At 41.8% G+C, this 26,886-nt stretch overlaps 2 protein-coding genes across 3 annotated transcripts in view; one reads left to right on the top strand and one right to left on the bottom strand.

Moving 5' to 3' along the window:
- Umad1 (UBAP1-MVB12-associated (UMA) domain containing 1) overlaps positions 1-22,101 on the bottom strand; it is a 172,089-nt gene extending 149,988 nt beyond the window's left edge. Inside the window, exons 1-2 of one of the 2 annotated variants that reach the window (XM_041675396.1) lie at positions 21,964-22,101; positions 5,468-5,567 (exon numbers count right to left, since the gene is read on the bottom strand). In XM_041675396.1, coding sequence (XP_041531330.1) covers positions 5,468-5,549 — 82 coding nt within the window. In that variant the 5' untranslated portion in view covers positions 5,550-5,567; positions 21,964-22,101. Of the gene's footprint in view, positions 1-5,467; positions 5,568-21,810; positions 21,929-21,963 lie in introns of those variants that run through there. The other variant, XM_041675397.1, reaches the window with a different exon arrangement.
- Positions 22,102-22,281: 180 nt separating this feature from the next.
- On the top strand, positions 22,282-25,365 carry Rpa3 (replication protein A3). Its single transcript, XM_041675398.1, has 4 exons — positions 22,282-22,455; positions 23,439-23,513; positions 24,524-24,632; positions 25,007-25,365. The coding sequence occupies exons 1-4, from the start codon at positions 22,357-22,359 to the stop codon at positions 25,069-25,071; spliced, it is 348 nt and encodes a 115-aa protein (XP_041531332.1). The 5' UTR covers positions 22,282-22,356; the 3' UTR covers positions 25,072-25,365.
- Positions 25,366-26,886: the final 1,521 nt, after the last annotated feature.

Here is a 26,886-nt window from a genome sequence, read left to right as displayed (position 1 = left end):
CAGCTTAACAAAATGCTGCCCAAGTACTTCACTAGCTTTAAAAAAAGCTTCCAAATTTATCACATGCATAGATGACTTCACTTATTCCAATCACGAAGCTTTGTGCTCTTTACTAGAAGTTTGGTTATCCAACATTTGTGTCTCACTTGCTTTTTATTTGTTTGTGGTTCAAATGAAGCGGAAGAGACCCTGTAACACCCTGTTAAATGAGGGCTTTCTCAGGGCATCTTAACATAGTTGATGGTGTACAGTTACTAACTCCTGGAGAGTGCGCCCTGCATGTCCTCTGGGATCATCTGCAGAGGGATTGCTACCGCTAGTATGTCAGCCAAACAGCGGGCCCATCTCACCAGAATCCAGTGATGGCTCCCAGGACAGTGCATTCTCCAAGTGCTGCCTTCACAGGAAGGATCAGAAACACAGATGAGGGAGAGAGAGTCCTAATTTACCTTTAAGTCAACCAAGTCCACTGGGTCCCTGAATGGCTTCCCTATGACTGTGTACTATGTAGCTGGCATCTTTCCCCTGTTCTATACAATCAATCCTCTCTCGCTGTAAACATTCATAGACAGAGGACGGGTAGTGCTAGACAGGGATGGAGTAGCAACGAATGCAAACATTCCGTCCATTCCACACAGCTCCACATTTGTTAATAGGAAAATAAGAACTTCATTGCATAATGAAGTTAAGTAAAAATTCCTGTACATTTGTTTTAGAATTTAAAGACCAAGAATAAAAAAAAGAGAGATCCTTATGTTAAATTAAATGTATTTGAATTTTTCTAGATATCATTATATAAGGACAAGACTAAATTACTTCTCAAACCCACGAATATATGTTTTAAGATCAGTGCACTTGTCTGGTGAGACAGGCGTTAGACTAGGAAGCCCACGCTGAAAGCTGGTTTAGTCTCTGCGGCTGTGATTGACGGCTTCAGCTCAGCACAGAGTCAGCATTACTACCACCCCGTTCTTGGAGTGTAAATCTTCACCTTGTATAGCTAGATTTCCATTTAAAAAAAAAAAAGGAAAACAAAGAAGAGAGACTATTTTTTCCTTTTTTTTTTTTTTTTTTTTTTGGTTTTTCAAGACAGGGTTTCTCTGTAGCTTTGGGGCTTGTCCTGGGCTTATTCTGTTGACCAGGTTGGCCTTGAAGTCACAGAGATCCTCCTGCCTCTGCCTCCTCAGTGCTGGGATTAAAGGCGTGCACCACCACTGCCCTGCGAGAGACTACCTTTTAAAGTCCTAACTAAAAATACAGTGATCGTACTTTAAGTATTTCAAGTTAATTACATAATGAGGAACGTAATCAGAAAGAACCTTAAAAACAACCGTTTACTTTCTAAAATCTGATTTAATGCTTAAGCTATGTAAAAGAGGGAAACTAAGATACATATTCTAAATACCAATACTTAAAGAAGAAACCCAAGCTACCATGAACTACTAAAATAGTTTTAAATGCAGCATCATAAAACAGTAGCTTGATGGGAACTAGGAGTTCTCGTCTCTACTTTAAGAAGTGCCTGCATGTACTAACGAATGTCATGTTGTATTGTAACCCAATTCTTTTTGTCTCCACAATAGTTCGCCCAATTACATTCTGCCGGCTCCAAAATTATATCCAATATTTGGCCAACAATATTAGTGCAGCAACAACAGTAATCTACATTATTTCCTTTCATTTCATATCCTATGATCTTGTCACTTCTGTTTTCCCTATAACATAATAAGGTAATACAGGCCTTTGTCAGCATCGACACAACACCCTTTCCTAATTTAAAATAACTACAAGGTTGCACATTACACTAGTACATTTGTAATCAACTTAAAGATAATGTGTTAAAAGCACAATTAAATGTGTCATAACAGAGGAAGGCCTGGTAATTACAAACAGTGCCATGTTTGCTGGCTTTTTAAACGGTAGTGCAGAACTGTGAAAAATCGCCACCCAGTGGTACGAATGAGAACTGCAATTTGTTTTTGTGTAAAATAAGCCCCTGGGAGGATTACTTCAACTTCATTACCAAATGAACTCTGGCTGTCTTATGTAAATACAAACTGGCTACTCAAGGGAAAGGGTGTTTTCTACTGGTTCTATCCTCCCTTTATTCTCTTTCCACACACTCCTCAGTCTACACAGGCCAAGCTTTAGGAATCTTGGTAAGGAACAGGGCTTTCCATAAGCGTGAGCAATTGATTGTATATGAATACTCTAGATATTCCCATTATCAAGGGCTTTGGTTCTGCCTGGAGCCCAGATTTCAAGCCAACATTAAGCAGGAATATAGGAGAGGTGTTCTCCAGGGGGAGAAAGAGAAAGGGCTGCAATTTATTGTGACCTTCTTAGAAGCAGGTTATAAGGGTAAGAAGATAATCTAACCGATTCTGAAGAGACCATTTTGTCAGGAAATTGTTTCCATATACTTTTATCATTCCTAAGCCAGAAGATAAGAAAACAAAACCTGTAATATATCTACTTCAGTCAACAATTTTAAAATCGCATGTAGATATATACTAAAGGGTTTGGTTTCTGTTTGTTTGTTTTGCCCCCCCACCACCACCAAAGGGTGGCTATATATGTATGTATAGCCCTGGCTGTCCTGAAACTTGCTTTAAAGACCCGGATGGCCACAAACTCAGAGATCCACCTGCCTTTGCCTCTGGGTGCTGGGATTAGAGGTGTGCACCATGACCACTGGTTATACTGAGCGGCTTTAACGAAAATGTACCCCTGCATTCAAGTACTTGAAGGCGCGCTCCCCAGTAGGCGGTACTGTCTGGGAAGTTATGGAAATTTAGGACCTGGTGCCTTGCTGAAGGAAGTGTGTATGTGTGTGTGACAGCCTCACCTGACTCCTAGTTCCCTCTCCTTGCTTCCTGTGTAGGACTGAAAAGTTGAGAAGCGATCCCTCGGCTTCCTGGTCTGCCTCTGGCCTCCCTGCTTTCCCTGCTGCTATGGACTCTGTCCCCTGGAACCATAGCCGAAATAAACTCTTTCTCGTCTGAGCTGCTTTGGCTGTGGTGCTTCATCACCGCAACAGAAAGGTGACTAGAACATATTCCAGAACACGTGGGTGTGGCACCACCCGTGCTAACAACCAACGCACTAAAATATCCCCCGTGCACCACTTAACTACCTTTCAATGTACCTCCATGCGGCGAGCTCTGAGACTAAAGCAGCCGCTACATAGAGCCCTGCCACACTGACACGACAAAAAAGGGCGGCTTTCCAGAAGAAACAAGTTTTAAAGTTTGTCACTGCATTTTGACAGATGACACAACAGTCCTAGTAACCGTCAGGACTGGCATCAAGAAAGTCAGTTAAATCCTTGAATGCCGACAGGTGGACAGGTGTAACTGAGGTCGTGGTGAAGACATGGACCGCTCTTCCCACCTCTGCAATGCGCCCAGAGAGGCATCACTATCTACTGAGCCGCATTGTTAACAGTGCACCACACTTCATTTGCCTCTTGTTTCATATCAACTAAACAAGTATAAATTAAAATTTTCAAATGCTGATAGTGCAGCATTTAAAAACTGCAAGAGTACAGAGATTAAAAAGATAGGCTCTGGGATCAGATTACCTAGGCTAATTCCAGTTTTCTTTTTTTTTAATATTTATTTATTTATTATGGATACAATATTCTGTTTTGCATATATGCCTGCTAGAAGAGGACACCAGACCTCATTACATATGGTTGTGAGCCACCATGTGGTTGCTGGGAATCAAACTCGGGTCCTTTGGAAGAGCACGCAATGCTCTTAACCGGCAATGCTCTTAACCGCTGAGCCATCTCTCCAGCCCCTAACTCCAGTTTTCTTAGACAAGGAGAATCTCGAACCTGTGTTCTCTGTGTCCGGTGACAGTACCACTCACAGGTTATTCTGAGTATTTTGTGCACATTAATTTAACTCCACACTAGTCCCATAGGGCAAGTACCGATAACATGCTCAGTGACATCCGAGATTGCTAAATAGCTTCCTAAAGCCAGAAACGCTAGCACGGTTTGGAGCCAGGGTGTCAACTCAAAGGCTCTGGCTGGAGAGGCAGCATTCTTCTTCCTACTTAACTGTACACCTGGGCACTGCCCCTGAGGAAGAAGGAAGATGATGTGACAGAAGAAAAGAGAAACGAGGCAGGAAATGAGAGCAGAGAAATGATTTTGGTTATAGCATAAAACTTCAGGAGAGCTAAGTCCACAGAATACCAGGTATACAATTTTTTTTCTTTTTTTGCAAGGAAATCAGTGAAGCTGGGAGCTTTGCAGCTAAAACCAAACAGGGTTCACCAGACACAAATCTGAGCTGACAGTTCCTGAGAGACAAGAAGGCCTTGGAACTCTGGTCTTGTTGGGACATATGAACTAAGTGTAATACCAACTACACTGCATACTTTACTGTTTTTGTCGGATTATGATGGAAGCGATTCCTCTTCATAAATCTCAAACAGAAACATACAGTCCTGGGAATATCAATCATCTCAATCTAAGATGATCTGGGACGGCCTGCTCAAAACACAGCACGTGAGCCTTTGAGAAAGTCCCTGTGGCGAGAGCAGGCAGAACAGCGACTACCAAGCATATTAGAGCAATTAAGGCTTGGAGATTCCCTCATGAAAGAGCAAATCTGGAAGCCAGTAAGACTTCAGAGCAATCAGAGACGCTTTAAACTCCAGTCTTCCTTGGACTAGGCAAGGCAGCCCACAGCAAATGAACTTTACGTGCTGAGACAGGAGACTTGCAAACAACCAATGAAACATTTGATTGAGGTTACAGAGAAGGCGCAAAAGCAGAGCCCCTGCCCACGGACAGACCTTGTCACTAATAATCCCTGCTGGAGGCGGAGGAGGTAGATGTAAAAAGATTTGTGAAAACTCTACACACTCTATGTGACCTCACACACACAAGTGTGCCACCGCCATATTCTTGAAGTAAGTACATGGGGACAAAGAAAGAAATGCCATTTATAATTGTGAATAAATAAAACCTGAGCAAAGTTCTCCACATGTATCTGAAGCTTATAGAGATGGTTTCTTTTCAAAAGGGAAAGAAACAGAAAACAGGGGTTAGAAAACCTGACTTAGTTGGAATAAATTCCTGAGAGAAGAATATATTGCCAAACTCCAGAACACAACAGTCTCCAAGAGGCCTGAGGGGTTTCTGGAGTTTTGCTGTATGCAAATTCAGGAGGTGAGAGGAAAGGCCAGGAGCACCTGCAAGCTTCCAGGAGACTATCACTGGGGCTGGCAGAGCCTGGCTGGCTGGCTGGCTGGCTGGCTGGCTGGCAAGGCACTTAACTCCTGACAGTAAAGGAAAGGTCAGAGAAGCAATCTGATCCATAGTGCTTTCTAAATTACACACACAACTTACTTTGAAATTTGAGAATATAGTTTAGAAATCGATCATATAATTACCAAACTAATTTTTAAAAGCATTCATCTAATTAGACTTTGTTTCTTAAAGACTCACCTAAGAGGACAAATCCATCTGCTTCTGGCTCCGATACGGACGGCTTTTTGGATTCTGGAGGCTTTCGGAAGAAGTGGAACATAGCCGCTACTGTTGCTATCTGAAACAGACATTCTGTATGAGGTTAACTTAAATGGGACAAAACTCCTGTCCTTTTTAGCAAGGAGCCTGTCATAGAGGTAGCACAATAACAACCCTGAGGTAGTCTACTGCCAGACTTAAAGCCATCAAACCTTCTCTAGATATTAGAAGATAAAGGTACGAATCAAGATATATCTGTTTATGGTTGAAAATCTGTTTCTTGAGAGTTCACAGTACAATCGCTAACCCTTTCTAAGGGTGCAAAAAACATGTAGGAAAACACTCCATTTTCCTGAATATATCTTTAGATACCACCTGAATCTAAAGAATTTCACAAGCCACAGAATAAATATTAGTTTGAAGGGAGGAAAAAAAAGACTTGTCTAGGCTACTTCACTGCCATACTTAACTGAAGCCTCAAAAAGCCAAGGCTACTTAAAAAGAGCGGGAACGACGATGCTGCAGACACCTTCACCCCTGGTTACCTGCTTCAGGAACTGTGCTATACCCATTACAAACAGAAAAACCACTGCCAACCCCAAACTCCAATCTAGACAGATCTTTGTACCAGGCCTTCTTTTGGACCACCAGCAGCTCCCAGATGATGACTTCTTATCAGTTAGGAAGTGTGGCCTGAGCTTAGGCTCGTGTCTTGCTGCTTCTCTGCATCTTTTTCCTCGGGCTTTCTACCTTTCCTTCCTTCTGTGCGTCTCGCTCACTGCTTCTGGTGTCTGACTGGAGGTTTCTTCCTTACTCTCTCCTCTTCTCTCTTCTTCTTCCTAGATTCCTCCTCCTAACTATTCTCTCTTCTATTCTGCCACCACAGGGCAGATGCTGACGACACCGCTGCAGCAGCACTGAACTGTCAACAGCCTACAGTCTGGGACAATCATTCGCAAGAGTAAAGTTAGAAGGACCCGTGAACAGCACGGTGGTCCCGGTGCTGCTTCTGATGTACGAGTGATGGCGGCCATGGTAACTATGTCTACGTGAGGCCCTGCGCAGACTCCAGGCTCTTTCCCTGCTCTATTAGTTTCAGTATTTTAAATATTATCTATAATAAGCAAATTTTACCACTGCAAAAGGGAAAATATCAAATTTACTCTTAAAAATCTATCATTTGCTAGCAGTGATACTTTTCCTTTTCCTGAGCTAAGCTAGAATTGAGTCCGTCTAATAGGCAAACATGGGATCTCAGGGGTACATTCACATTCCATTCTCAAGCCACAGACTGGAAGAAGAAACCTGCAAATCACATGCTACACTTCAATAAAGCTATGAATATTGATAGCATATTTGGGTATTATATAAACATTTTAGTTCACAATTATTAGAAAACCATCTCAAAGTTTTAAGCCAATTTGTGTTTGAACAGTTAATCTCTATGTAAAAAACAAAACACTTCTTTATGTATTCAACACAACCAAAACTTGAAGGACGGTGTACTCACTTCTAATGACAGACACTGACCACATTCAGCAGGTGTGCCAATGCTGGCCAGGACAGACCTCAGGGTTCTCAAGTGAGGCATGGTAGACTGCATAATACAATTATTTTTTCTTACTAATTCAAGAATTTCTTTTTAAGTAATATCACCCACAATAAGACTAAACCATTAAGAAAACATCAATTTCTCAGGCTTATTATCTTTTTAATTTCACTAGACTCCCAGTTAATGTAACTGTACTACAAGTGAAATTCCTGCATGACTGAAATACAGCAGCAGCCACTTTATGATAGAAGATCTATATGTATATTTATAAACACATTTTCTTCTTTAAGCTTGTGCCAAAATTTAAAAAAAAATGTAAATTTCACACTTCTGAAAAACTAAAATCCTAAACAATGTGTAATCTTCTTCTTCTGTAATGATACATTATGAAGTGCATAATTATGGAAATAAAATATAAATGTAGATAAAAGTTTACTAATTTCTACTGAGAAGTACCAAAATAGTACAGGGCTGTGTGCCAAGCTTTTTGCAGTTTTAATCTTAGATTAAGAATGCTCTAAACAGCACAAATCACTTCCAAAAGATCACTACAAACTACAAAAGCCCTGGAAGACTGCTCCTTAGGCCATGTGATGAAGTGAAAAGGAAAGACTTTTGTAAAAGGATCAGTGTGAACAAGGGTGTGGACAGGACATCAGAGGAAAACCTCACTACAGTCACTATGTAACATGGAGGGCCTGCTTGTTGGGGTTTTTGTCCTGCCTAGTCTCTGTCCTCCCACTAGGTCCCACAGCCATCTAGCCCCAAAGAAAATCACACAGAGGTCTACATTAGGTTATAAACTAATTGGCCCATTAGCTCAGGCTTCTTATTAACTCTTATAACTTATATTAGCCCATTATTCCTATCTATGTTAGCCACATGGCTAAATGTAACAACTACACTAAGATAAGTAAGACCCGGGAGAAGGTGTACTAAAATGATAAGGGATACAGCTCAGTGACTCTCATTGTACTAAATGCAGCTAAAGAAGGGTCAGGAAAAATTGACCGATACGTCCAGCAACAGAGAAAAGAGAGCAATTAAGCTGAGTAAGAAAAGTAGGAAAGGATTTTTTAAGAGAAGATAAACGGTATGAAGAAGACGCCATAGTGAGATCCACTCATTACTTTGTATGCTAACCTAAAAAATTCATAACAAAAAGAAGAAAACAAGTTGTTTTTCAATATGATCTTAAGGCATACTAGAAATTTAAATGTTATGAAAAAACTTAATTTTTAGGCAGGTGGGAGAGCTAACCCTGAGGTCAGAAGGGCGGGAGAGCTATCCCATCCTGCCATCAGCTGCAAGACTCGGGAGAGCAGGCCCTGCACCTTATGTGGGCAGCACAACAGGGGCAACCCCATTGGTGAGCCAGCCCTGATATTGTGAGCATAGAAGAGCTGTCCCCATTACTTACCCATCATGTGGCGGCACAAATAGGAGAGAGATGCCTCGCCCCCCACACCCATCAACACCTGAGGCAGGTGGAGATCCAACCCTGAGAACACGAGGGCAGGAGAGCTGGCCCCGCCCCCTGCTCTTGGTGGCAAGGAGTGAACACACCAGGGTAATGCAGAAGACCTCATCCTGGTGGTGAGGACAAGGGAGAGTGGGAAAGCATACAGAAACCAGAGGAATCAACTTTCTCCCTCTACTGTGTGGTCCTCAAGGATGAAATTCAGGGAGTCAACATTGGCAATAAGAGTCTTTACATGTTTTTTTTGTTTAAAACTATAGATCCCGACCCTACGGTCTCACTCAGTTGAAGCAAACTGAAACAAAAATCGTCCTTTTTTTTTTTCATGAATGAAATTGGGGCAAGAAGGGGAGGAGGAAGAAGAGAAGGCAAAATGATTATCGGAGAGTATCATTTACCACTAACTTTTGTTTTGTGAGCCTTTGCTTTGAGCTACACCTATTGGGTCACGATGAAAAGTGCATTTTTTAGTTTGGGTAGAAAAGCCAAAAATGAGGAGTCACAAAGCCAAGCAGAACTAAACAGTAACATGCTATTGCTAGAGACACCAAACACAATGATTGAAGAACAGGGAAATCAAGCGGGAACTAGAACCTGGAACTCTGCTCACAAGTTCATGGCTGTGGAAGCAATAGGCCCTAAGGAGAAACCTGCTACTGTTAAGTTCAATCAACTTGACGTCAAATGAATTCTAAATGCACACGGTTATACCCAGAGGTAACTGCTGCACTCAGTTTTGGTCATAAAAGCTTCTGTTTGCAAGAGGTACGGCTAACACAGAGACTCATACGGGGAAAGTGCCAGCAATGAATAACTGTTAAGTAGGCAGCTCTAAAGACGAAATCTGTATCGGTTCCACCAAGGCCCAGGGAACATCGTAGAAGACGGGGGTGGAGAGAGCTGAAGGATAGGAAGAGGGGCTATGCAACGCTGACCTCTGGAAATGGCGCGTTCATTGACCTGCCTGCAGAGGATGAGGCCAAGCAACATTCCTCATGGGTGGGGAAAGAGCTCATGAGTTCACTCCTCCCTCGGGAGCTACAGCCAAATGACAGCTGAGGAAAATGAGTACTTTCTTCAGTGGCGCCCAAACTCTCAGAAGTTATCCCCAATCCCTGCTGGAAACAAATCAATGGGTCACAACAAGCAAGACACGAAAAGTGGGGGGAGGCCTGTTCTGAAAGGGCTCAGCAGGAGCGTGCAGAGATGAGAAATGGAATAGTGCCAATGGCAAAAATGACCCAAATCCACTATAGACGAGTACCAAACCGTCAAAGAGTAAACGTCAAACTCCTTAAACTTCTTAAAAAATTATCAGCTACATCCACCTCTTAAGTGTATAAAGATAGCCACTGAAATTTTTAAAAGACATAGCAAATAAATTATGTGCTGAAATACAGCCTTCTCTAACCCATTAAGATATATTCAATGAAACCTAAACAGTGTGTTCTAATACCCACTCTCAACCATTGAAAATCCTTGAGAGCTCAGCAGCTTGCAGAGCAATCGTCAGGAGCCCACGATGCTGCTCCGTGGCCTACCCTAACTCGGAAAAGGCTAACCTTTTCATTCTTCTCTTTACCTCTTTACAGATACTGGCCAAACACAAACAAGCTTTCTCTGGCTTCTGGGAGTTTTCATTCTTCCTCTGAAGGCCTGTTCTTTTCTTATGCCTCACTATGGCTAGCTGGCCTCCACTGCCAAAAGCATGGAGCTTTCTCTCACTGATCCTTTCTCCTGGTAGCTGCTGATTTACAGCTGGTCTGATCTGCTGCTTTTCTCTCAAAAAAATCATAAAAATGTCCTTGATCTTCAAAATAAAGAAATAAACAAAAAAAAATGCTTTAGCTTTCCTAACAGCAGGAAACTTTTCATTGTTCTTTCTTTCTCTTTGATTTCTTTCCCCTTCTGGCCAGGAGGAGCTTGAAAACAGCCTCAGATCGTGTTAGACTAGCTTCAACAGCACATACAGACACAAACTGGTGGTGGCAATTGCACCTTTTCTTTCCAAAAGGTTTCATATTTTCACTACTGAACCAACCAAACAAATAAAGTATATCACAAAAATAGAAAGAAAAATCATATTACTGATGAAACATTCCCAACTGTCTAGACAGTGGTGACATGTTTTTTCAACATGATACGGATTGGTAGTGACTTTGATGCCACAGAAAGATGTGTGCTGCTCATATCAACTCACTACAGCCCTAGCCTGGCTCTTCTTCCTTGCCACCCTCTGGGAGCTGCACTGGATTAGATTATCAGTTCTCATCTAAGCCTGTAAGAGAGTTTGCCTCTGTTTCAATCAGTAATCGCTTCATTTTCAAAGTCTTAGGGTGGAGTCAAGCATGCCACAGCCTCATTTTTAAGAAATATCATGCTCCAATTTAACACTTCTAACCTTTTCACTTATAACATAAATAGAAAGTGATATCATGTACACATATGTCAACAGAAAACAAAAACATTTGATTTAGTAAAACTTATTCTCCTAATATGACCTTATGGATATTTTTAGCAAACTGCTAACTTAAAATAAAGAATAAAAAATACTTGGACATTGGGTAATCATGAACTACAAGTTGCACATAGAGCATCAAGTTAGAGGGAATTCCGGAAAAGTACAAGAGCGCTTCAGAGATATCACAGTGTAGACACTCAGGGAAGTGCTCCCCTGTTTGGGCAAGGTGGAATGACTGTTGGGTCCTTTATCATCATTCCTCCGTGTTTGTGGTAGGATGTCTGGAACAAGCTATTTCTACAGTCCTGGCTGAGACTGAACCTTCAGAAGCCCAGACAATCTGCTGCAATCCTTCAGCGCTGTCTCCAGGCATTCATGGAGTGTTCCATCCTAAGGCCAATCTGCCTGTTTTACTGAAAGTCATGTTGCTCAAGAATATTAGGGAAGCAAGGAAGAGTACAATGGCTGTGAATTGGGAATCCGACTGCACCATTTCCGACATCTTTGTGTATTCACAGGAAAATGAGTACTGGGTGGAAAGTTATGGTATAAACATAAAGAGCTTATCATTAATATTAACAATTTGCACAGATTCCAAACATGCTTTAACAGTGCCCAAGAAGAAATGCTCCCCTTCCCCACACTTGCAAGTCTCTCACAGTGATTGTATACAGTGTATGTTATATAGAATCTGTGGTCTCTACCTACCAATACCTCCCATGCTTGTGTTAAGAAGACCAAAAATGTCTTTAAAGATTAACAAATGCTCCCCATGTAACAAGACTCTCCTTATGTGAAAGTCAAAGCATTTGATGAAAAGGATTCCTGCAATATTAACCAATGAGCAGAGAGCTCTCTGAACAAAGGAATGCCATGAGACCTGGCAGTGCAGACCTCACCTGAGGATGGAGGACAAACTGTGTCCTTCTCTGTGGATACGGGCAGTGTCCCAGTCCTCTGAGACCTGGCAGTGCAGACCTCACCCGGGGATGGAGAACAAACTGTGTTCTTCTCTGTGGATACGGGCAGTGTCCCGGTCCTCTGACCTGTGTCATCCTCACCTACTACGTGCGAAGTTCTGGCCAGGGAACACCTTCAAGTCAGAGGTTTTATTGAAAACAAAAAAAACTTCCCCTCTTTTTAAAACTATTTAAGTAGAAAACGATGTTTGATAATGTGTCAGTGCTCACACACAAATGCAGCATGCACACGCACACACACTCCTACACACAAGTATACGTGCACAAGCACACACCCAGGTGCAGATGGGGAGATCAGAGGACAGCTTGTGGGAGTTGAATCTCTCCTCCCACCATGTGGGTACTGGAGGGCAAACTCAGGTCACTAGGTTTGGCAGCAAGAGCCTTGTCTACTGAGCCATCATGCAAGGCCCAAAAGCATAACTTTCTTTTGCCAAATAATTGGGGTGATACAGAAATCTGAAAGGTCAAGTATTGACTTCTGAGATATTGTAAATTGCGCTTGCAAATTATCATACAGGTCTCAATCACTCACCAAGAAGATAATTTACAGCCTTTAGGGTCATATTAATCCTTCTAAATTAATGATTCAATGATATATTTTTCTGTTTTAGGAAAATTAAAAACACAATTCTACATTCATATCAAAACAACTAATAGTTGGGCATTAAAAAAACCTATATAGGCCATCAGAAAAATAATGCCTATTCCACTTAAGGTTGCAACTCTGAAAGAAAAACACATTCAGAAAGAGACTACCGACAATCTGAACACAAAACACCTCTCCAGTTCAGGAAATGCTGTGGGACAATGGTATTTTATCCTGTCACTGGTATTATTTTTAATAAAATGCTGATTGGCAAGTAGCCAGGCAGGAAGTAGAGGTGGGGCGACCAGGCAGGAAGTAGAGGCAGGGCAACAAGAACTCTGGGAAGAGGGAAGTTTGAGTCTGCAGTCGTGACCCAGCGGCAGAGGAAGCAAGATGGGACTGCCTCGCCAAAGAAGGTACCAAGCCATGTGGCTAACATAGACAAGAATAATGGGCTAATATAAATTATAAGAGTTAATAAGAAGCCTGAGCTAATGGGCTAATCAGTTTTAGAATTAATGTAGACCTCTGTGTGTTTCTTTGGGACTGAATGACTGCAGGACTGGGTGGGACAGAAACCTCTGTCAACAGAATGGCACTCAGTCAACAAATATCTTACATGAAATGACCGTGTATAATAAACAATCTCCCAAACAAGAATAAAGTAATCGAGTGTGATAATTAGGATGTCTGGTTTGCCATTAGACCTCAAACAGAAAAAGCTCTGCCAGGCAGTGGTGGTGCACGTCTTTAAGCCCAGCACTCTGGAGGCAGAGGCAGGCAGATTCTGTGAATTTGAGGCCAGCTTGCTCTAGAGAGCAAGTTCCAGGACAGCCAGGGCTACACAGGGAAACCCTGCCTCAAAAAACAAAACAAAACAGAACAGAATACATTAAAAAGAAAACAGCCCTTTTATATTCTAAGTCACCAAAGACCCAACCCTATGCAGAAGAGCCACACGTGGTGAATGTCTATTCACCACTAGAACTGAATGAATCATCTGACTTCCAGGACTAGACACAAAGCAAGAAGCTGCCAACAATAAAATGTTATGTCACCAGTCCTTAGAGATCAACATAGCAAGGGGAAATATGGATTCAAAGACTAATAGGAAGAATATCTGTCTGATAACTTCCCACAAGAAATAGAGGAAAATGTAGAAAACATCTGGTTAAACCTACACAATGACAAGAGGTCATGATCTCTTACCTATCCAGGCTGCTAAGGAAAGCTGGGGAAAATACTTCACAAATGGATCCAAGACCTAAAGTCTCAGACACTTCCTTCTCCATAGCAACTGGGATTCTCTTGGTTAATGTACATTTGGATTTGGTGTCTTCACCAAGTAGAATTCCCGCACAAGCTCCCTTAAATACCATGCATGGGATGCAAAAGAACAGGCATGCACTAGTGCACTAGTCAAATGTGATGTCAAAGAATTTGGCTTAATGGCTAAGAATGTTGGATGAAGGGTTAGATGACTAGTTTCACATTTTAGGAGAACATTGAGAGTTCAGTGTGGGGAATGGCTGGGAATAGTCTAATGAATGTGCTTTTGGTACAAGTAACATCACCTTTTTATTTATAGATTTTGCTAAAACATGTAACAGAAAATTTACTGCTTAACTCTTTAACTATGTTTAACTGTTAAGTGTGTTATAAAGGTAGGCTCGCATTGCTATGCAACCATGACTGTCACCATTTCCATCTCCAGAACTCTTCATCTTCCAAAACTCAAATTCTGTGTGCATAACTCAAACACTCCTCAGCACCTTTACTTTCTATCTCTATTTTTTTTATTGCGAAAAGAAGAAAAAAAAACATAAACAAAAAACAAGTTTCCACCTCCTCCCAGCCTCCCATTTCCCTTCCCCTCCTCCCACCCTTCTCCCCCACTTTCTATCTCTATTAATGTGACTACGCTAGGTTCCTTATGCAATAGTTTTCCTTCTGATGGGCTTATTTAGCATTGGCTTTGTCCCCTAACTGCAAGCTTTTAGTAAAACTGTACTACATTTTGTCAGAGTCCTACTGAAAAATAACACTAAAGCATAAATAAATTTCTGGTAACATGAAAAATCAGATGTGCAGAGATCTCAATTGATGGAGGAAGGTCATTGGTTAATTATAATAAAGAAACTGCTTGGCCCCCATAGGTTAAAACATAGGTGGGAGGAGTAAACAGAACAGAATGCTGGGAGGAAGAGGAAGTGAGCTCAGAGGCCATGCTCCCCTCTCCTGGGCAGACTCGATAGCTCTGCTCTCTGAGGCACACGCGATGAAGCTCCGACCCAGGATGGACGTAGGCTAGAATCTTCCCGCTAAGCACACCTTGGGGTGCTACACACATTACTAAAAATGGGTTAGGCAAAATATGAGAATTAGCCCATAAGACGCTAGAGCTAGTGGGCCAAGCAGTGTTTAAATGAATACAGTTTGTATGTTGTTATTCCTGGTGTAAAGCTAGCCATGCGGGAGCCGGGTGGGATGAAAAGCAGGCCCGCAGCTCCCACTACACTCAATATAACCTATGGGGGAAAAAAAACAAAAAACCACACTGGTGTTTTCCTTCTTTCTTTTTTTAAATAAAAACTATAAAACACAAACCTATATAAAAATACACCTAAATGCCACTTAGAAACTCATGGCCAAACCAATAAGAGATAAGGAAATTCTACAGAGGCCAGAAAGAAGGAAGGGCTAAAAGTGTATGGGGGATATCTGAGTTCTAGCAACTTGCATTTTTCCTGTGGCCACTACTGATTTCTAATGGCTATGAGCCTGGGTTTTAATGACCCATGTCCCACAATGAACAGACACAAAGCTAAACGTTGTCAAAGAAGGGAACAAATGTTTTCTTGAGAAACACAGCCTGAAACCAAACCACAGAAATCAAAAGAAACGTACCATGAATTATGAATTTATAATTTTAAACTACCAAACAAAAAGAAAAAAAGTTAAAGCAAGAAACTGTCAGTTGATTTAAAAACATAGAATCAGACCAAGAAAAACTGTGCATATCACAAATAAAACACACAATTCCGCCTTACATCTGAAATACATCAAGAATAGAGAGTTAAACTTAAGACAAAAGAATGCAAGGTTACCGGAATCTCGGAATAGAAAAGCTATATCTCAACATAATAAAGGTTACATACTACACAACTATAGCCATTTTATTAAATGAGGAAAACTCAAAAGAATTTACACACACACACACACACATATCTGGAACAAGATAAGGGTGTCTACTTCATCCACTCTTAGTCTAGTACTAGATTAGCTTGAACAATAAGACAAAAGAAACAAATAAAAATTAAAAAGTTAAAAATACATGTTTGTGTTTGTTCTTGTTATGATTCTCTAAGAATCCCCAAGACTCAACCAGAAAACTCTTAGAACGGATAAACACTTTCAGTAAAGTGTCAGGACACAAAACCAACACACAAAAACTGTAGCCTTTCTATATAACGATGACAAGCATACTAAAGAATGAGACCAGGGGAACAACATCATTCATAACAGCAAACCAAACTTGGACTAAACCTCACCAATGATGTGGAGGATCTTCATAATGAAAACTTCAAAATCCTGAAGAATAAAATTGAGGATGGAAATGTGACTGAGAATTCCTGAAAAGAAGCTGTGTCTGGATGTGAACAAAAGACGCCTGGGAGGAGTCTGTGTCCACAGACACGGGTGGACATCTGGGAGGAGTCTGTGTCCACAGACACGGGTGGACGCCTGGGAGGAGTCTGTGTCCACAGACACGGGTGGACGCCTGGGAGGAGTCTGTGTCCATAGAGATCAGTGGACGCCTGGGAGGAGTCTGTGTCCATAGAGATCAGTGGACGCCTGGGAGGAGTCTGTGTCCACAGACACGGGTGGACGCCTGGGAGGAGTCTGTGTCCATAGAGATCAGTGGACGCCTGGGAGGAGTCTGTGTCCACAGACACGGGTGGACATCTGGGAGGAGTCTGTGTCCACAGACACGGGTGGACATCTGGGAGGAGTCTGTGTCCACAGACACGGGTGGACGCCTGGGAGGAGTCTGTGTCCACAGACACGGGTGGACGCCTGGGAGGAGTCTGTGTCCATAGAGATCAGTGGACGCCTGGGAAGAGTCTGTGTCCACAGACACGGGTGGACGCCTGGGAGGAGTCTGTGTCCACAGAGATCAGTGGACGCCTGGGAGGAGTCTGTGTCCATAGAGATCAGTGGACGCCTGGGAGGAGTCTGTGTCCACAGACACGGGTGGACGCCTGGGAGGAGTCTGTGTCCACAGACACGGGTAGACGCCTGGGAGGAGTCTGTGTCCATAGAGATCAGTGGACGCCTGGGAGGAGTCTGTGTCCACAGACACGGGTGGACATCTGGGAGGAGTCTGTGTCCACAGACACGGGTGGACGCCTGGGAGGAGTCTGTGTCCACAGACACGGGTGGACAGGCTGGGCTTAGATACCATGGAGAGACTGGAGTTTTCTAGATTCAGAGGCTAATTACTTTATCCTGCTCTAGTTTTAGCCTTCTGGAACAGCCATCCCTTGCCCCATACTGTATCTGAAGTAACACTGCCTGATAATAAATAAAAACCTCTTAGAAGCTATTAACCCAGCAGAAGACCAGCTTCCAAGAGCCAAGAATGCCATCAGATCGCATCTTAGGCCTAGAAAATAGCCCCACACCCCGCCTCGCTGGACCCACCTCTCTGGTGCACCCACAAAGGTATGTGAAGTTGCTTTGACTTAGGACTTCCTTGTTCTGTGAAACTATACAAACTCTGTGAAACTGCTTCCACACTGGAACACAGAATCAGGGCTGACCTAAATGCATGCTCCCAGGCCATGCTCACTCTTATTGGCTTCAGAATAAACTATGTCGTATTCTCTTTAAGATGAGAATTGTGAGGTGGGTGGCGGTGGTAGACGTACGCCTTTAATCTTAGCACTCAGGAGGCAGAGACAGGCAGAACCTCGGTGAGTTCAAGGCCGGACTGGTCTACAAAGTGAGTTTTAGGACAACCAAGACTGTTAAACAGAGAAACCCATCTCAAAAAACAAAAACAAAAGATAAGAACCATAGTCTTTATGTCAACAGAAAAAGCTCGTGGAGCAGAATTGTTGTAAGGAGGCCACTAGTTAATTCCTGATTGCTCAGCCCCAAAATAATCACACAGAAACTATATTATTTAAAACACTGCTTGGCTCATTAGCTCTAACTTCTTATTGGCTAACTCTTACATCTTAATTAAACCCATTTCAATTAATCTGTGTATCGCCATGTGGCAGGTAAAGTTCTCAGTGTCTGTCTCGAGCTTCAATCTAACCCCTCCTTTCTCCCAGCATTCAGTTTAGTTTTCCCTGCCTACCAAAATTCCCTGTGTAGGCCCAAGACAGTTTCTTTATTAACCAATGGTATTTACAACATACAGAGGGGACTACATCACCTCCCCTTTTCTGTTTAAATAAAAAAGGAGGTTTTAACTTTCACATATCTACTTTACCTTTTATTATAACTAAGGAAAACTATAACTATAAATTCTTCAACTCCATCAAAGACTCCATAAAGATATAATATTACCTAACTAAACAGGAAATACAGTGTAAGCAACTTCCAAAACTTTAGAATTGACAGGGACATCTCATTGCCTGGAGAGTATGAATATGAAATCAGTATGAAAATGGCTATCCACCCCAAAAACAATCTATAGACTCAATGTAATGGGGGGGGGAATTCCAGCAATATTTTTCCCAGAAATGGAAAACCAACCTTAAAATTCATATGGAAGGGCTGGAGAGATGGCTCAGTGCTTAAGAGCATTTCCTGCTCTTCCAAAGGACCTGAGTTCAATTCCCAGCAACCACATGGTGGCTCACAACCATCTGTACTGAGGTCTGGTGCCCTCTTCTAACCTACAGGCATACACATGGACAAAATATTGTATACATAATAAATAAATGAATAAATGTTTTTTAAAAATTCATATGGAAGCACAAATGACCCTATATAGTTGAGCAAAAAAAAAAAATACTGTTGTACCTCCACAACTGATTTCAAGTTATAAGGTACACCTGTAGTAATTAAAAAAAATATTGCCACAGAAAGAGACACTTGTATCAGTGGAATAGTAAACCAATGCAACTATGGTCATCTGAATTTTAGCAAATACGCCAAAAACACGCACTGCAGAAAAGATAGCATCTCCAACAAACGGTGGCAGGGAAACTGGTTATCACATGTAGAAGAATGACATGAATCCTTATTTCCTGCACTGCACAAAAGTCAACTCCAAACAGATCAAGGACCTCAACGTAAGACCTGATATTCTGAAATATCTGAAATACGACAAAAAAAGTAGGGATTGCATTTCAATACATAGATATGGTAGTGTGAATGAAATGGCCCTCACAGGCTCATAAAGAATGGCACTCTTGGGAGGTGTGGCCATGTTGAAGGAACTATGTCACTAGGGGTGGGCTTTGAGGGTTCAAATGCTCATGTCAGTCCCAGTGATATCCCCTCTTCTGCTGACTGTCTATGATGATGTAGAGCCTATGAGAATATAGAACTCTCAACCATCTCTCCAGTACCACGTACCTGAATCCTGCCATGCTCTCAGAAAGACAATAATAAACTAACCCTCTGAACTGTAAGCCAGCCCCAATTAAATGTTTTCCTTTACGAGAAGTGCTGTAGCCATCGTGTCTCTTCACAGCAATAAAACCTTAACTAAGACACAAGCATAGTAGAGACTTTCCGAATAGAATGTCTATCATTCGGGATAAGACCAATCAACAAATGGAATCTCATGAAACTCAAAAGGTTTTGTATAGCAAGAAAAAAAAATGTCAATTGAATGAAGAGGCAACCTACAAAAGGAAAGAAAATCTTTGCTAGTTATATACCCAAAGTGCTGTTTAGGATATACAAATAACTCAAGAAAACAAATAACCCATCAAAAGTAAAAACTGGGAGGTATAGAACTGAACAAAGCATTGTCAGAAGAAAAAAACAAAAACACAAACAGCTAATAAACATTTTTAAAGAGTTCAACATTATTAGCTATATAGGAACCTATATTGAGATTCCATCTCATCCCAGCCAAAATAACTGCTATCAAAAATACATGGGGGAGGATACCAGGAAAGGTAAACACTTTCCTACTGATGGGAGAAATGCAAAGTAGCGAGGACACCACAGAAGTGTCTTCAATAGTTTTATGTCAACTTGACAAATGCTAGAGTCATCTAAGAGGAGGAAGTCTCAACTGGAAAAAGTCTCTCCATAAGATTGGGCTGCAGACAAACTTGCAGAGCACCTTCTTAATTAATTGGTGATTGATGTGAAAGGGGCCAGCCACAGTGGGTGGGTACCACTCTGGGCTGATGGTCCTATGTTCTATAAACAAGCAGGCTGAGCGAGCCATGGGGAGCAAGGCAATAAGCAGCACCCTTCCACAACCTGCAGCAGGTTCCTACCCCCAGAAGCTGGTTTCCCTCAACGGACTATGATGCAGGATATGTGCGCCAAACACCCTTTAATATCACATTGCTTTGGTGATGAATTCATCACAGCAGCAGAAAAGTAACTAAGACAGGAAGTCAGTATATAGATTACTAGAAAGCTAAAATAACATAACTACCACATGACCTAGCCATACCACTCCTGAGCTTATAAACTATGACATCCATGTTCAATGTTGCTCTGTTGGCAATAGCGAGGAGATGGAATCACTCTGAATGTCTTCCAAGTGATGGACAGAAAATGAAAAGGTGTGCATATACACAATGAAATCATGATATTTATAAGAAAATGGATGGAACTGGCAAATATTATATGGAATGAGGTAACTCAGGCAGTTTGTTGGGGGGCGAACACTGGGGATAAAAGGTTTAAGCGGAGATGGGAACAGAGAATGGAGGTAAAGCAGGGGCTACAAGAGCCTAACTAAGACTGAGGACGTATGAAAAGGCCTCAAGGAAACCCTCTACTTTGTAAGGTAACTGGAAAACATAATGGAAAAAGAGTTTAAATGGAGGTACCCTGCATGGGCGAAGAGTGCTTCCCTCAAAGACAAGGGTTGTTAAATGAAAATCTCAGTGCTGGATGTGAGATTCCTTCCCGAGGTGAGGGAGGCCCTAGAGGTACCCAGCAATACAGCCCTCCTCCATTGCTCTTGGCTGTCCACCATAACTAGAAGGTAAGAACCTATTGATGAACACGTGGTTCAAATTGCTAACAGCACACAGAGCAAACAAGCTGACCTGACGTGGCAACTACTTCCTGGTGGCTAGTTTTCACAGAGCTAAAGGGCGCTTGCCCCAGGTAGGGGTGTACCCCAAATGTTGTAATACTGACTTTCCACACACAAATGAAATGCATCCCACAACTAATTAAACTTGTTTTAGAAACAACAGAATTAAGACAAACATGAAGTATAAACACTAAGGAAAGGTAACAATCATTTATACAGGGTACACGGGATTTCAATCTTAAAATTGCCACATAAAAATCTCAAAGAAGATCCTTACAGATCTTAAACAACAGCAGGACTACACTGTAACTCCAATTAGGATTCTTAATTTGAAGGCTAATTATAAGTCCGTGGCTTTAGGAAAATTCAGACACTGTTTCCACATAATTACGAGACCCAATTAATATTATGTTCTAATTTCTGCAACCTCTTTTGAAGGTATTTTCTTGTGCATTCATTATGAAATTTCTCGGTACCAATCCCCATTGGTGACATCACTAAAATCAATAGCCACCAGCTTCCAGTGGGCATATCCGAGATTTTTCCCAAATCTTGGAAAAAATTGCCTTTCAGACAGTCGGCTCAATGCCTCAAAGTATTTAAGGGAACTAGATATTAGAATTAGCCAGGACCTTGCAAATCAGTCAACCCTTCGTTTCGCAGAAGGAGAAAATGTGGCACTGTCAGAGGAGTAGCCTGGGTCCAACAGATGGTGAACTGTCTCCTCTGGTCCTCCTCACCGGAGTCTACATGCATGAGTTCGCTCACACCCAGCAAGTGAGGAAACGGACACCTCCGTACCGCCAAAGCTAGAAATGTTCCTAGCTGTAGAGAAAAGGTCAGCACCTCTTCCAGCTGGTGGGCAAACATGACACAGTTCTATATAAAATGGACTTCAGTCTCCTAGCAACAACCTCCTGAGAGAGGGAGATAAAGACTGATGCTGATACCCTTTAGGTACAACTAGATCAAAAATAAAAGCCCAAATCCCAGGGTCTGCACGCACCCGCGCCTCCCACGCAGAAGCGGATAAACTGTCACCGCTGGAGTCCACGACGTTCCGGGACCTGGCACCTGACTCCGCCCCCTACCCCGACTGCTCAGCCCTCCGGAGGAGAGAAGCACGAAGATGGAGACTCTACACGCAAGAAAGAGCTACCTGAGAGCCGCCGCCGCCCGCCGCTGCCCGCTGCCGCGGTCCTTCAGCCTACTTCCGGGGTCAAGTCGCGGTCCGGCCGGCCTAAACCACGGGTCCGCAGCCTCAGCCCCGCCCCTCCAAGTCCCGCCTCCACCGCCCACTCTTCCCCTCCCCAGCCACTTCCGGAACGCCGTGCGTCACTAGGCAGTGGACCCGTACTTCCGGACGTCTGGCGCCCGTCACCTCCAGCCCCTGCGATGTAACTTGACGCTTCTGTGGATTTGATTGGTGGAGCTGGAGCGCAGGTCTCCCCTGATTGGTGAGTGAGCAATCTGCGTGTGTTGGCGCGGCGGCCGGCTGGGAGTCAGCCCGAACTCTGCGGTCTCGCTGCCTGCGAGTGTTGGCGGCACGATCATGGTGGACATACTGGAGCTCCCCAGAGCACGCGTCAACGCCAGCATGCTCACGCAGTTCATCGACAGACCCGTGTGCTTTGTGGGCAGGCTGGAAAAGGTGCGCGGGCTGGGCACGAGAGCGGGGCACCGTGGCCACCCGGAGTGGCTGCGGGGTGGGAAGCGGAGGGGGACAGCAGGTAGCCATCAGCGGCATTGCATTCCCCCTTGCTTTATTTTTCACAAGTAAGAATCGCCACTGCAGCTCCGTCAGGGTGCCGCTTCTTCTATGTCGCAAAAAAGAGTGTTTTCGAAACAGCTAACTTTGAGTTCCAGCGCCCCCCCCCCCACACACACACACTCTGGATTTAGTTGAAATTACCAACCTGGCTCCACTGTCTTGAGTTTTTGGTTTAGCCATACTTGGCTGATGAATCTGTTTCCTAGTCTTTTGCAACCGTCTCTGTTAATGGGCCTGTTTTCCATGTTGCAGTCGCTTCTTCGTGAAACAGGGGTAGCCCCTCCCATATCCTATTGACGTCCACTAACTATCTAGCCCTCCTGTAGGGAAGAAACAAGCCCAAAAGTCTCGGAAGCAGTGACTGAGAAAGCCACTGAGGAAAAGATAATCATTTGTAAGGACTTACTTACTAGTTCATTTCATTCACGCATTCCTAAGTGAAAGGAATGCTATTCTAACTTCACAGGTAGGCTGACCGAGCCAGTGTTGGTTTTTAAAACAAGTGGCAGAGTCAATTCAGATCAATGTTGCTCTGTTGGCAATAGCGAGGAGATGGAATCACTCTGAATGTCTTCCAAGTGATGGACAGAAAATGAAAAGGTGTGCATATACACAATGAAGTCATGATATTTATAAGAAAATGGACGGAACTGGCAAATATTCGTTGTTTACTACAAATTCAAAATTAACTGGGCTTTCTTCCAATAATCAGATCTGGTAACTAGATTTTAACTTGAACCAAATAAACTGTCCGAAAACCAATTACTTTATGTCCAAATAAAATGTCAATAATTTTTTTTAACAATTTAGTTTCTGTAGATTCTATTTTCTAAATCTATGTGGGTTTTTGTTTTCCTTTTTAGATTCATCCCACAGGAAAAATGTTCATTCTTTCAGATGGAGAAGGAAAAAATGGAACCATTGAATTGATGGAGCCAGTATGTTTTAAGTGATGTCTCTTATTTAATTTCCGTTTGTTTTTTTTATTTTCTGATTTGGGGATGGGTGTGTGAAGCTGGCACTTGTTAAACCTCCTTAGCTTTAAAATCAAACCCATGCTGTCACATTTTCCTTCCATGTCTAACCTATACTGATTCTTGGAGCTCCAAGTTTCTGAGTATGTCCCTTAAATATTGATTGTATATCAATTTTTATTACTTAAAAAAATACTCAAAAAGTACTTACAGAAAATCTTCTTTTCAAACTACTTCTTTCATTTCACAAGCCTGACCTTGAAGTGATGCCCCCCACCCGCTTCAGCCTCCTAAGTGGCATTGCCAGTCACCTTTATTTTCTATTTTTTTTTAATTTACACAAATATATATGTATCTAAACATGTATACTTTGTTTGTTTTTGTTTTTTGAGACAGGGTTTCTCTGTAGCTTCGGTACCTGTTCTAGATCTAGCTCTGTAGATCATGCTAGCCTCCAGTTCCCTTTCTCTACCTCCCTAGTGCTGGGGTGGAAGGCATGCAGAACCACTGCCGACTATATGCTTTTAATTTTTTTTATTCTATGTTTTATGTGCTTTAAAACATCTTCATGGTCTTTTATAAAGACAAATCCATATACTGTTTGTTTGCTCTAACTCGAAGACACGTTGTAAGATTTATGCACCGTCCTTTTCTGTGACGTTTTAAACCAATCCCTGTTTAGGGGAACTCTGAAGTTCTCAGTTTCTTTAAATTACTTTGCCTTCAAGTTAAATGTATCTTTGGACCTTAAGCCACTTCTAAAGGAAACAGGACTCATACAATCCTGCCAGTTATATATGCCAACATTTTTCGACAAGCAGTGTTTCTGTTTATATGTTGATAAAATTTGAAGTTTCTTTTTTACAATGAAAAATTAGTAAGCTGTGAAATGATTTGAAAACGAGAAACTGTATAACAGCTTTCCAAGTCATTATCAGTTGAAAATATACCTGACATTTCGGTCAACATTTTAGCTTGATGAAGAAATCTCTGGAGTTGTGGAAGTAGTTGGAAAAGTCACATCCAAGGCAACCATAATGTGTGCATCTTACATCCAGTTTAAGGAAGATTGTGCTCGCTTTGGTAAGTAAAATATACTACTTAGTAGTCTCATGTAAATAGCAGAAAAACTTTTATTTATATATGTTTTGATCTTAAATCTCAATCCTGGAATATTTTCAGTTTCTATCAAATGAAAAGAAACCTTCTTTTAAACTAGTGATTTCTTACATGTGAAGGAAACTTAGTAAATACTATTTATAGAATGAAAATGGTTTAAAATATGATGAAATGAATGTTCTAATATGTGAACTGAAAGCTTGAAGAGTGCGGTAACACTGAAATTATGACCCTGCAGAAGATGACTGTAATAGACAACAAATAGTTTGTCATCTCTCCTTTCTTTGGGGGCACCAGAGTTAACTAAACATTAAGTGTTTGCTTAAATTCTTTTTCAGATCTTGAACTTTACAATGAAGCTGTGAAAATTATCAATGAGCTCCCTCAGTTTTTTCCTATTTAGAGCTTATAAAACATGAATGAACTTCTTGAATTTTTTATGATTGCCAGTGACTACATTGACAGTGACTACATTTCTATTAAAGAAACTTCCTTCAGTTTGAGAGAGACTCCTCTAATTTCTAATATTTAATTTGCTCTTTTGTATGATTTTGTTGTAAATCTATTATGGGACAGTTTACAACTAAAGTCTTTTTATAAAATTTTTAAAATTGCTATTTCTGCACATGGTCTGGATTCAAAAATAAAGCATTTGTCTTGTTTAGATTTATGCTGTATAATAAAAATCAAAATAACATGCTATTGGTCAATTGTTTTTATTTTTTCAGTTTCAAACTTGGAGTTTTGTAGCCGTAAGGTCGATATTAGATCTACCAAATGAAAGCCTGGGCCAACTGTGGTGGATTTACTTACCATCTACCATGCTGATTATGCCTTGGTAGGTTATTTAGAAAGCATTTTGTTGAATGAAAAGAGGAGGTGTCTGTCTTATTTGTGAAGTGTTTTTTCATTCTGGATGTAAAGTGGACATATACCAGTGACAGAGGTGATCTTTGATCATGAATTAGTAGAGTCATTTGACTTTCTCTTTGTGCCTTTAAACTGGCATTGTTTTTAGTATGGAATTCTATCTACCTTTTTTTTTTTAATGTCCAGAATATTGACTGTCTCTCACAGATTAAGCTATTTTGAGAAATCCTGGAGACATGAAATATGGCCTAGTTAAAGGAAGTACATCATTAAAAGATTGTCCTTCAATCTGGTCCCTGTCCCCTTTCTCACTGTACTGGTTCCTGGCCACCATGGTATGATTTTCCTCTTTTCTCCCCTTCCCTGTCATCCACGAGGTACTAAACCATATGGAAGCACTACTTAGCCCTCCCTTTAAATTGTGTATTCCAGGTATTTTGTCACAGCGACAAGAACAGCTATTTACACACACACACACACACACACACACACACACACACACACACGGTACTAGACAAGTAGGGTGTCATAAATCTATGCAATTCTTAAGTCTTAGACTTCGTTCGGGGAAGAGTTCTCCAAAGGTTTGGAGAAGAGACCAGAGACGTCCTAGAATATTGCAAGCAGAGTTTAATGAGGAATGGATAATGTTGGGAGCTCAAAAGACCAAAATGCAGAGAGAAATAAAGACTGCTCATGAGATTTCTGGTAGAGATGAGCCTCTTGGGAAACAAACTGGAAAGGTCTGTATTACATTATGGAAAAGGATTTGTCTACATTTTTGTCTATGTCCTAGGACTAAGTGAGGCTAAATTCAAAATGAAGGCATTCATTTGGCAGAGGAATTTCTAGACAGGTTAATATTTAGACTGTGACATGTTCATTGCACACAGCTTTTAGCTGGGCTTAGAATAAGAACAAGAGTAAAAAGCTGTGTTGAAAAATGTAGTTTGTCTAGAAGGAATATGTAAAGTGGGTACAAAGAGTATATATGTGGTTGTTTGGAGCTTAGCACCATGAAAAAGCATTTTACTCATTTGGAAAATTGTACCTTATGAAGGAAGCTCCGAGGAACATTGTAAGCACAGCTCTTAGGTTTGTTTGAGGGGCTTTATTTTCTTTTCCCTCTGTGTTTATCTTACGCAGACTTGGTCTAAATGGGCCTGGCTCCTGCCCAGGCTGTCAGTAGGTCTTAGCATCATCCACATGGAGTTTGTTTTTTCAGGCATGGAAGATTCCACCAACATTTAAAGGAAGGCCTAGAAGTCTAGACGCTGTTTTTGAGTCAGAGTCCCTGCAGGTAGCCTCGCGGTGTGATGCATGAGACGTAAGCTGCAGCGGAGGCTCC

Source organism: Microtus oregoni, unplaced genomic scaffold (assembly GCF_018167655.1).
Source record: "Microtus oregoni isolate MIOR12 unplaced genomic scaffold, Mior012 000026F_ref0000081, whole genome shotgun sequence".
Lineage (NCBI taxonomy): Eukaryota > Metazoa > Chordata > Mammalia > Rodentia > Cricetidae > Microtus > Microtus oregoni.
This window is presented reverse-complemented; position numbering and strand designations above follow the sequence as displayed.